The sequence below is a fragment of the Falco naumanni genome, chromosome 6, assembly GCF_017639655.2.
Source record: "Falco naumanni isolate bFalNau1 chromosome 6, bFalNau1.pat, whole genome shotgun sequence".
NCBI lineage: Eukaryota > Metazoa > Chordata > Aves > Falconiformes > Falconidae > Falco > Falco naumanni.
Window position 1 is genome coordinate 13016826 of NC_054059.1, and position 12666 is coordinate 13029491.

The window sequence follows — 12666 nt, forward strand, 5'->3', positions numbered from 1 at the left end:
GGACCTCATGAGATCATCTAGTGCCACCTCCCTCCTCAAGCAGGGTCTATTGTCCAGCACTGTGTCTACTTGATTTCTGAACATCTCCACAGATGGAGACTCCACAACCTTTCTGGGCAACCTGTATAAGTATTTGACCGCCCTCACAATAAAAAAGTGTTTTCTTGTGTTCAGACGGAATTTCCTGGTTTTAAATGTGTGTCTGCTGCCTCTTGTCCCATCACTGGCTACTACAGAGGAGAATCTGGCTGCCTTTTCTTTGTCCCCTCACATCAAGAATTTATACACACTGAAAAGATCTCCCTTAGCGTTCTCTTCTCCAGGTTGAAGAGTCTCGGCTCTCTCAGCCTCTCCTTTTATGAAAGAAGCTCCAGTCCCTTTAATCTGCTTTGCATCCTTGTGCTAGATCCACTTCAGTAAGTCCATGTAGTCTTCACCAGCGCTGAGCAAAGGGGAAGGATACCTCCCCTGACCTGCTGGCAACGCTCTTCCAAATGCAGCCCAGGATATTGTTGGCCCTTTTGTACCACAAGGGTGCATCGCTGGCTCATGGTCTGCTTGCTGTCCAGCAGGTACTTCTCCACAAAGCTTCTTCACAGATAATTTGCTTCCAGTGTATACTGATACCTGGGGTTATTGATCCCTAGATGCAGGATTGTGCATTTCCCCCTTGTTAAACTTCATGTGATTCCTTTTGCCCTAGTTCTCTTCTACATTCTGCTCGATTGTCTGGGTTGTTCACGAAGGTGCTGAACAGTACTGGCTCCAGTACTGGGCCCTGGGGTATACCACTACTGACTCATCTCCATCTAGACTTTGTGCCACTGATCACAACCCTCTGGGCCCAGTTGTTCAGCTGGTCTTCAATCCACCTCACCATCTATTTATCTAACCTGTACTTCATCAGCTTGTCCATGAAGTTTATGAGATGAAGTCAAGTTAGCTTTGCTAAAGTGGAAGTCAACAATACCCACTACTCACCTTTCATCCACCAAACCAGTCGGCTCATTCTAGAAGGCAATGTAGTTGGTCAGCTATAGTTTCCCCTTCATGAGCCCACACAGACTATCCCAATCATCTTCTTGTCAGTTACGTGCCCTGGAAATGATTTGAGGAGGACTTCCTCTATCATATTCCCAGGGACTGAGGTGAGGCTGGCCTGTAGTTCCCCAGATCTTCCTTCCTGAAGTGGTATTTGTTCTTTTCCAGTCTTCAGGAACTTCTGTCAGTCACCACGACCACCCAAAGACAATCAAAAGTGGCCTTGCAATGATATCAGCCAGCTCCCTCTGCACTTGCGGATTCAACCTGTCAGGCCCCACAAACTTACAGAGCTGTGTCCTCCATCCAAAGCTGTGTGGGTGCAAGGCTGACAGCAAACGGTTACTTCAGCAGTGCCTGGGTCTTGTGCTTTGTGACCATCATCTTTAAGGAAGTGTATGCTGGACAGAAGAAGTTTGCTGGCCTTTTCTTTGTTCCCTTCTGCATGAACTGCTCTGCAAACTGCTGCATATCTGTTGGCTGCTTCTGTTATCACTACACAAACTGCTGCATCATCTGGCTGCTATCCAGTCCTCTTCCTGGCACAGGCTAAAAGTGTGCTCGACCCTCCCTAATCAGGGGCCAGCTAGAACAGAGGCTGTAGGCACCCACTGATCAAGGACAGCTGATGGAGTTCGATAGAAGCCACTAGAGCTACCCTTACCCTAGCCCTACCCGGCAGCAGCAGGCACCCTGTTTTCTCAGAGGTTTCCCAGAAGTGCCCAAATCCCAGAAAAAGTACCCAGAAGCTCAAGAAGATACCAAGATAATATCAAAGAAGCAGAAACCGCTGCAGAAACTGCTGTGTATGTGAGCTGTGTGCTGGGCCTGGCTCTTCTATAGGCCAACTGAAAATGAAAAATGACCATTTCTAGATGTCACAATATAGCTGTATAACACAGTTGCTTTGATGCTTCTCATTAAGAGCATTTTTGGAATTCACTGAACTATTATATTAAAAAAATACATCATTTTCAGAAAAAATAGTATTTATAAAAAATGCATCAAGTTCAGGGAAAATCCCTTCTACAAAGTTATCCAAGTGAAATTAATTTCCAAAACCTTTAGAATTATAGTTTGGAAATACATGTTTCACTTCACTGCACTGAGCATAGTAAAGGCAGAGTCTGGAAAAGTCCATGAAGTCTGTAATTGCAAGTGGTAGAAATTTTTAAGAAAGTATAGCAACGTGACAAAATTAAAGACTTTAAAAAAATCTTTACATGGGTAGCATGAATTACTTGAATTTTCTCAAAAAGAAACAGAATGGTGATTTGATTACAAAGAAAAAAACCCTTTAAACATCTCTTTAATGTAAAGCAGACATTAAAAAAAACCAGTTGTTGGAGGCTTAAGCTACATGCCCGAGTGAAAAATAAAAAGCACATCTTGAAATGTGAAATTGGCTAGAAACACTGAAGAAGGAGACTTGTGAAGTCTATTTGCAGATGTCTTTCAGGTGGAAACTGTACTTCTGTGAAAGAAAATACTTAAATAAAGGGCAGGAATATTGAGAAAAATAATAAAGTCCTGCATAACACAGGCAGCCAGGAAGATGGTGTAGTTGTCCATTGTGGTTTAAATTCCACACTGCTAGGTTAGCACCCAATCTTTCTAACTTTTGCTGGTCAGTAATATTGGACCAGGGACTTTCCTGAGTAACATGTAATTACCTTCAGAAGCTCCTGATGTCATTCTGAGCACTGGTGTAATAGTATCAAGTTGCTGCATCAGTAACATGCTGTTCTGAATGCCTGAAGCCAACAAGAGGGACACTGAAAAGTTACGTATGAATGTAGTGCCCGCAGAATGGTCTAACATTTCTCATACAGGAATGAGGGAAAGGGAACAAGTAGCTGTTTCTACTGGCCCACTTCTCCCAGTGACCAGAACTAAAACCAAAGAATCCTTCTTAGCATGGTCTTATATCTAACACAAAGCACTCCGCCGAAGACAATAAAACTAAAAAAAATTATACAAAGTCACTAGTGGTACAGCAAGGAGAAACACTGGCTTTTTATAAGAACAGTCAAGGTTTGAGGACTCCTTGCACCCACAGGAACAGACAATGCTGGCTAACACATGAGTGGAAGAGGGTACTAGCAAAAGGAGAAAAAAAAAGGGCAGTACGTGTTCACACAAAATTTAACTAAGCTCACTGAAGACATTGTCACAACAAAGATGACCTTTACATGAGTGCCGTATACGTCTCAGGTTGGTTAAGAATCAGAAACAAGTTCACTGTGTGGTCTCTGGATATAGCCAGATTATCATGTAGCTATTTCTTCTGCCAGAACCATTGTTTTCCTCTTCTAAGTAACACCGTAAATAAGAATGCACCATGTATACCTTTTTTTTTTTTTTTTTCTTTCTTAATAGAGCTACAGCAAATACTAAGTAGTTCCTTTGGAACAGATACAGAAGAACAGCAGTAAACAGAAAGCCGATTGCTTCACTTTAGCTCACAACTCTGTTGCTGCTTTTTTATGGCTCTGCAAAGGAAACAAGCTATCTGAGTCTGAAGATCATTATTTGTGCTTCATGAAGATTGCTTACTTCTGCATAAGCTAGCTATGTGCAAAATGAGAAGACATAACAAAGGAGATGAGAGGAAAAGAGTCAAAATCTTCAAAGAATGGGAACTAACGAGTTTACTCTTATAAATATCACTAACATACTTGCTAAATGCTAGACTATTAGTGCGTTTGTTTATTCAGAAAATAAATATTTATACATTTTGCTACTACAGCAGTATGAAAGTAGTAATATGCATAAGAATCCAATTTTTATTTATCACTGCACTAGTTGTTATCCATGACTGCACTACTTAAAATTTTAAGTGAGTTCAAAATTTTCTCTTAAGCAAAACCAAAAATAGATCATGCATCCTGATACAGGATCCTTTAATGCTGCACTGATCTTATCAAAGAGCTTTCAGGGCTTCATCTCTATCATTATGAATGATCTCCCTACAGTATATTTCTGTAAACATATCACATTAGCGTACACTGTTTTCTGCACACTCTTCTGTCCTTTGGGCTCTCTGGAAAGCATCCAGGGAGATTAACTCTGACAGAAGACATTTCAGACACTTCTGTCATCAATTTCCATTGCTGACTTATTTGCGTACCATCACTTCAACGTGTGAGAACCTAAACTGCTCTTTTTGACGTGGCAGCAAGATCATATCCCAGCAGTAATACATCATATCACTAAGCCACATAATGTAACATATTTAGTATATTAATAATTATTTGTTAACTCAAATGATACCATATAACTTTATCTACAGTGTATCCATTGGATAAAAGCTATTATCACTTTATTTGAAATCAAGTACTCATCCCCCTTTACTCTTGAAATAAATAACCCACAGTCATCATCTAATTCAGTGATGTTGTAAATCTGTGCTTGTAAGCCAATTTCACACATATGTCAATAAGTATTTTAAGGTTTGTATAACTTTGAACTAAAAATCTACAATTCAGTTAATCTTTATGTTTATTATAATTACACAATGGTACACAATAATACTTATTCTACTTCCATAATAATTACTATATGTATTTTTGCTATGTAATTTTAGATGCAGATTATTCCTGTGAGGTGAAAGAAATACTACTACCCAGACTTACTCCTCTTAACAGGGAAACATTTGTCCTAGTTACCTCTATAATGAACACAGGGAGATGAGTGCTCACTCTGGGACAGGGTCCCACCTTTGGTATTTCTTAGTAGTTCTAATATTAAACTTAATCTTGGATGATCTCTGATCAGTGTAGGTGGGGTGATGAGCTCTGACTCAGTGTAGGCAGGGCCAGGAGTGAAGGCAGCTAAACCCCTCTCACCTACAAAAGTAGCCCCCAGGGCGCGTGGCAAACCAAGCAGGCACACAGGGCATGGTGCAGTAGCTTGCACAGCAGCTCGTGCAGGAAAGGTGCTGTCCCCCTAACAGCTCAGAGAGAAGGAGGTCCAGTAATGGTCATCGCCCCCCTCCAGAAGAAACCTAGCCATGGCTTTCACTCAGCCAAAAGCCAGCACCAGAAGGCTTGTGGCAACCCAGATGGAGCTCCCACGAAAACGTGCAGCTTTGCAGGTCACAGGCTGCAGGGAGTGCCTGAGCTTGTCATTGCTACCAGAAAGCAGCAGAGATAACAAATGTGTGAAGTGTGACCAGGTGGATGATCTGCTCAGCCTGGTGGTGGAGCTGAGAGAGGAAGTAGAAAAGTCAAGGATGCAGAGGAAAGCCCATCCAGGTTGGAGGAGCCAAGGAGAGTTGGTCAACCCCATACATCATGACCAGATCTGCTAGAAAGACCAGAAAGGTGGTTGTCATCGGCAACTCCACTCAGAGGAATGGATGGCCTGGTGTGCCAACCGCATCCAACCCACAGGGAGGTCTGCTGCCTCCCTGGGGCCTGGGTGAGGGATGTCATGAGAAAACTCCCTTGTCTGGTACTGCCCTCTGATTACTGTCCCTTACTGGTCTTCCAAGTGGGCAATGATGAAGTCCAAGACACGATGCCTGGGGGCAATCAAGAGAGACCTCTGGGCCTTGGGGTGACTGGCTGAGGGATCAGGAGCGCAATGAGTTGTTTTCTTCTGCCCTGCCAGCCAGCTGCAGGGAATGACGGGGCATGTAATTGGAAGATCACACAGCTCAATACCTGGCTCCGGGCCCCATGTCAGTGGCTGCATTTTGGGCTGTTTGATCAGGGGTCAGTTTACACAGCACCAAGTCTGCTGGCAACAGATGAGGTTCACCTGTCTCGAAAGGGGAAAAGGATTTTAGGTCAGGAGTGAGCAGGGCTCATCAAGAGAGCTTTAAACTAGATTCGAAGGGGGAAGGGAATAAAACCGAGCTTGTAGAGATGAAGCTGGGGGTGGGTTGCCAGGGTTGGAGGCAAGAACAATAGCACAGCTGAAGTACATCTATGCCGATGCTCAATGCATGGACAACACACAGGAGGAGCTGGAAGCCGTCATGCAGCAGGAAAACTATGACATCATGGAAACATGGTGGGATAACTCGTGTGAGTGAAGTGTTGCAATGGATGACTACAAACCCTTCAAGAGGGGATAGGCAAGGAAGGAGAGGCAGTAGGAGAGGTGAGGTCGTTCCATATGTCAGGGAGTGTTTTGACTGTCTAAAGTTGAATGATGGTAACAACAAGGTTGAATATTTATAGGTAAAGACCGGGGGAGGGCCATGTCAGTGAGGGTGGATGCCCTGGTCTGTTACAGACCACCCAACCAGGATGAAGAGACAGACAAAACATTCTACAAGCAACTGGGAGAAGTCTCAAGATCGCTAGCCCTTTCTCTCATGGGGACTTCAACCTACCAGATGTCTATTGGAAATACAACACAGCAGATAGGGAACAGACTGGGAGGTTCCTGGATTGTGTGGAGGATAACTTCTTGACACAGCTGGTGAGTGAGCCAACCAGGGGAGATGCCCCACTGGACCCGCTCTTTACAAACAGGGAAGGACTGGTGGTTGGAGGAAATCTTGGGCACAGTGATTATGAGATGATAAGAGTTTTCAGAGAAGGAGGGAAGTCAGCAGAACTTCTACCTTGGAGTTCCAGAGGGCCAAATTTGGCCTGTTTACGACCGTGGCTGACAGAGTCCCTTGGGACACAGATCTGAAGGGCCAAGGGGTCCAGAAAGGCTGGATACTTCTCAAGAAGGAAATCATAAAGGTGCAGGACAGGCCATCCCCACGTGCCAGAAGACAAACTAGCAGAGAAGACAACCAGCCTGGCTGAACAGAGAGCTTTGGCTGGAACGCAGGGAAAAAAGGAGAGCTTACTACCTTTGGAAGAAGGGGCAGGCAACTCAGGAGGACTGAAGGATGTTGCACGGTTATGCAAGGAGAAGATTAGAGAGGCAAAAGCCCACCTACAACTGAGGCTGGCCACTGCCTTAAAAGATCAAAAAATGTTTTTACAGATACATTAGAAACAAAAGGAGGGCCAAGGATAATGTCTACCCTTTATTGGATGCGGGGGGGAACATTGCCACAAGGGATGAGGAAAAGGCTGATGCACCCAGGGCTTACTTTGCCTCAGTCTTTGATAGCAAGTTACCCTCTGGGTAATCAGCCCCCTGAGCTGAAAGACAAGGACGAGGAGGAACAGAATGAAGTCTCCACAGTTCAGGAGGAAATGGTTGGTCACCTGCTGCTCTACTTAGATACACAGAAGTCTATGGGGCTGGATGGCAACCAAGGATATCCAAGGATAGAGCTGACAGAGGAATTCACCAAGCTACTCTCCATCATTTATCTGCATTCATGGCAAACTGGAGAGCTCCCAGAAGCCTGGAGGTTAGCCAATGTGATGCTCATCTACAACAAGGGCAAGGAGGAGTATCCAAGAAACTATAGGCCCGTCAGCCTGACCTTGGTGCCAGGGAAGATTATGGAGCAGATCATCCTGAGTGCCATCACGCAGCACACGCAGCAGAACCAGGGAATCAGGCCCAGACAGCATGAGTTTATGAAAAGCAGGTCCTGCTTGACAAACCTGATCTCCTTCTATGACAAGATGACCCACCTACTGGGGAGACGCTGTGGATGTTGTCTACCTGGACCTTAGTAAAGCCTTTGACACCATCTCCCACAGCATCCTCCTGGAGAAACTGGTGCTCAAGGCTTGGATGGGTGTGCTCTTTGCTGGGTAAGAAGCTGGCTGGCTGGCCAAGCCCAGAGTGGTGGTGGAGTTACATCCAGACGGCGGCTGGTCACAAGTGGTGTTCCCCAGGGCTCAGTGTGGGGGCCAGCTCTGTTCAGTATCTTTATCAATGAGCTGGATGAGGGGATCAAGTGCACCCTCAGTAGTTTGCAGACACCACCAAGTTGGGGGGAACTGTTGATCTGCTTGAGGGCAGGAAGGCTCTGCAGAGGGATCTGGACAGGCTGGGTCAATGGGCCAAGGCCAGCTGCATGAGGTTCAGTGAGGCTCAGGGCCGGATCCTGCACTTGGGTCACAGCAACCCCACACAGCGCTACAGGCTTGGGGCAGAGTGGCTGGAAAGCTGCCTGGCGGAAAAGGACCTGGGGGTGCTGGCTGATGGCCGGCTGAGCGTGAGCCAGCAGTGTGCCCAGGTGGCCAAGGCGGCAAACAGCAGCCTGGCTGGTATCCAAAACAGTGTGGCCAGCAGGACTAGGGAACTAATTGTTCCCCTGTACTCACTCACCTCAAATCCTGTGTTCAGTTTTGGGCTTTCAAGAGGGACACTGAGGTGCTGGAGTGTGTCCAGAGAAGGGCAACGGAGCTGGTGAAGGGTCTGGAGCACAAGTCTTATGAGGAGCAGCTGTGGGAAGTGGGGTTGTTTAGCCTGGAGAAAAGTAGACTCAAGGGGGATCTTACTGCTCTCTACCTGAAATGAGGCTGTAACGCAGGTGGGTGTAGGTCTCTTCTCCCAGATAACAAGCCACAGGACAAGAGGAAATGGCCTCAACTTGTGCCAGGGGAGGTTTAGATTGGATATTAGGAAAAATGTCTTCACTGAAAGGGTGGTCAAGCATCGGAACAGACTGCTCCAGGGATGTGGTAGAATGATCATTGGAGTTCTTTAAAAGATGTGTAGACACAGTGCTTGGTAACATGGTTTAGTGGTGGACTTGGCAGTCCTGCGTTAACGGTTGGACTTGATGATCTCAAAGGTCTTTGCCAACCTAAATGATTCTATGACGTAACAAAATCCCACCTAGAACAGTCTAGAAATGAAAATGCAGGCTCAATTCAAAGAGGGAAGAAATCCACTGGCATGGCTTTTTTCCTTCCCTTCCCATCTCAGTACTGCTCATTTCCTAAGTCACTAGATCGAACATGAGCCTTCTACATGTTTCTTTCAGTTTTTGACAATATCACCATTAGCATAGTTAATCTTCCTCTTTATAGCTTTATGTTTATATGGTTCCTTATATCTTGCTTTAATGTGTATTGAGAAGTCTCAAACATACACCCTTTATGTTTCTACTCTCAACTCATTATTAATCTAAGCCTAATTGTCAAAGGAGTTGAACAGTTAAAAATGCTCCTGATGTAAGTGGAAATTAAACTTTGAATTTAAAAAGTACAATGCAAATGGGAAGTTTTAAAAAAATAATGATGCTTTCAAAGTGTTGTATAAAAATTGAATAGATATTTTCAAATGTTTTGGAGTAAGTTTTTCTCCTATTATGTTTTACTTCCAGTCTGCAAAATGGGCACAGTATCACTTTCAGATCTGAACAACATGATGAAAAATAATCAGTTACACACTCAATATTATGCCTCAATCTTCAGAAGATAGTCCATGACAAAACCAATAACTTCATATAATGTGAAAGATTTGGAGGATCTGCTGAAAGTAGAACAGAGGAACATGACATCTACAATTAAATAAAAAGGAATAATGTTTAATAGCCATTACATGTGCAGCATCCTGTTCGTCATTAAACAGAGCTGAGATCTTGTTACAAACAGTATGTTATTATGTAATTAAATGTGTTGGAAATGCAAGTGCACATGGGAGTTGAATTAAGATTGCAAACTATGTTATTAATGCTTGGGTGGGGGTAGCTAGCAGCAGGAGTATTGTGAGCATCTCACCATTAGAAAGATCAAGACAGATGCTGAAGCTTTGCAGTCTGCTGTTCCCATTGTTTGGCTCAAGGCAACTGTGTGCATGGCCAAGATTATAAGACAATCAGTGCTCCTGTTTTTCTAGATATTGGAGTGAGACAGCAGTTCAAATTCATGTGCCAATAGGAAATGTCTATGATGAATGTCAACCCCCTAATTCCCACTGCAAAATAGCGAAGAAAAGTATTTCCAAATTCATTTATCCACCATTATATATAATACAGTGTGCTAACTCTGAATATTTGCCTCAAAAAATTAGTTCAAAGAGCAATGTCTCTAAAACACAGCCACATTTATAAATGTTCCTAAGGAAGAACTAAGAAACTGTCTGTTTCTTCGGATTCAATACTCCACAGGAAAACTCTAAATATGCTAAAACTGAATATCCAAAGCTTTTCTGTATCCTGGATATTTAATTACATAACAGTAATAGTAATTACAAAATCTTTAATAGCATGACAGCATTTTAATATACTACTAAATATGCTTTAATAGCATATTCACCACATAACTTTTGATTCTCCCTTACTGCATTGACTTTTCCTGAATGAATTCTCAATCCTTACTGTGAAACTTAAATAACCTGAGGTTTCAAATTTTCATGTTCAGCTTCAGTGAAATTTAGTACTATTTTTATATATTAAAAAACAATAAAAAACATAGCTTTGGGGCCTATACACCATTAGTTCCTTAGTTCAAGAACTGGTCTTCTGTTATTATTATTTCTATTACTGCAGTTGCTAATTTGGCTTTTAATAATTCACTGTAGTTGACTAAGATTAATGATGAGTAATACCAAATTCTTCCACTACAGATAATTTAACTGAGATACTAAATATCAAGTTGCCTAAACAAACCAAGAATTACTGAGACACCCAACTCTGAAAACACGAGCTGGACACAATTTAATTCATAAAATACTGAAATGTTTGAGTCTGAACGTCTTCCCAAACTTTTAGGAACAGACTAGATTATACGCTGTCAAAACTGAATTATTTCTTGTGATACTGCAATCATAAATATTCATTATCTGTTCTATTGAACTATCAAATTCAGTAAGACAGGAAGAACAAAAACATAACACAGAGAAACCAGTCAGTCAGTTACTTCATTATATTAAAATTCTGAATAACCGAAGTTTTATTTCATGTCTTGGGCATAATGTCTCCCTCACACCCCTTGCCATATCTCTCTTCTCTGTATATACATGTTAGGCTTTGACACTTGCATAACTGCATCTGCAACAAAACTTGGGTCACTAGTTCTGGTTTCTCCTAATCTTTTAGATAATGACCTTAAGTTCATATTTTTATATATCTTAGGCATAGTCAGGTCTGTCCCTGCAATAAAATGAAAACTTCTGTGCAATTTTAATATTCTTTCACTTAAAATTACAGCAGAAACATGTTGCACAAATGACAATATCTACATCTGTGCTGCCAGTCATTAAAACAATTTAGATGGTTGAAATTGTTAAATCGCCTTCAACTGAAGAGAAACCTCAAATGTCAAAGCTTGGTTTGTTGTCAGCATGCTTCATACTCAGCTGCTACCTTTCCATTTTTTATTAGTGCTTAGAAAGAAGTCACACATCAAGGTCAGTTAGCACGCTCACCAGCTGTTCAGCAAGTTTACTCACCCTTTGACCTTCTTTGCCAGGTGGACCTTGGGGACCCTCCAGTCCTGGCAAACCCTGAAAATACAAACATTAAACAAATGTAGCATTCAGTGTTATTTATCTTACATTATTCTATAGAAGTAAGACTAAGCCAAAGAGTCAGATGTCAAGACAAAGCATTTATTTCTAATAATAAAAATAGGTTATTCATAATAACTTCTTTCAGGATAACGTTATATTCAGGTGTGAGAAAAAATGCAAACAATAATTACTAATTACATTCCTCCTTATAAAGGCCAAAGCATTTGGAAAAGAAGAGGTAAGTGAGTGCTACTTAAGCATAGCTATGTTTAACTACATTGTTACATGAAAAGTGATTCATCTTGTTAAGTTCGGATGCCATAAGAAAAAAAGGAAGAAATGCTACATTAAATGAATGACACCTTACTCTACAACTCAAATTCAAATATAGTCCCTGAAGGGGGAGGGGAAGGGAAGGGAGGGGAGGGAAATGGGACTAAATATAGCAGAAGGCTGTATGCTTGCTGTATTGAAAGAACCAGCCCCATGCAGCTTCCTCTGTGTCCCTGGCTCAGCTTTTTAAAACCCTTCAGAGCCACTTCTGTCTCGCCCTCTCCCCTGACCAGGCACAGGAGCTTTGGGTGTTTTGAACGTAGCCTTGACTTGTGAGCCTGCCTTCTGAACTCAGTGCAAGAATCTGCCTTTGCAGTCACAGACAGAATCACAGACTGTTTCCAACACTTTGGGGCTTTAATTTTATATCTGATTAATGTACAATATAAACATAAAGCCTTCAAATAACACCTCTGTACTTGGAACAGTGTCCCTTGCCCCTTAACTTTATGTCACCTTGGAACACAATTTCTAAAAAAAATTACTTCGAGGAAGCTATCCAATTTCCATTATAGCAACAAGAAATATGAAATCTGTTTCAATGTAATCAGCAAATAGTACTGAACAGTTCTACTTTTTATAATTTTAAAAAAAGTATCGAACGCAATACTGCATATTCTAACAGGCTATCACAAAATTAAATAACTTATCTTCAGTTTATGTAAAAGTTTGAAATATTAATATGTTAAATTCTTAACCATTTAAATTACTCAGACTCACATATTGCTTCAACTTGAGTTACATCTTTGATCAAATTCTGAACTCTTTATTTAAACTCAATTACACATATTTTTTGCCCCAGTAAGGGTAAACTAAAGCCCTTCGAGAATCATGTTTTTAAAGCGTCCAGATTTCCATAAATGAATTTTAAAAGTTCATTTATAATCTCTAATTCCCAAGATACACTTGAGAAACTAGTGGGCATGCCAAAGCTGCTAGATCATGTATCTACCAGTG

The 12666-nt window shown here is 42.1% G+C and overlaps 1 protein-coding gene across 3 annotated transcripts in view; it reads right to left on the reverse strand.

Annotated features, from left to right (window-relative positions):
• Positions 1 to 12666, reverse strand: part of COL19A1 (collagen type XIX alpha 1 chain) — a 204881-nt gene that overhangs the window by 79234 nt on the left and 112981 nt on the right. For all 3 annotated transcript variants that reach the window (XM_040598686.1, XM_040598687.1, XM_040598688.1), the window contains one exon: positions 11317 to 11370. In XM_040598686.1, coding sequence (XP_040454620.1) covers positions 11317 to 11370 — 54 coding nt within the window. The remainder of the gene's footprint in view (positions 1 to 11316; positions 11371 to 12666) is intronic.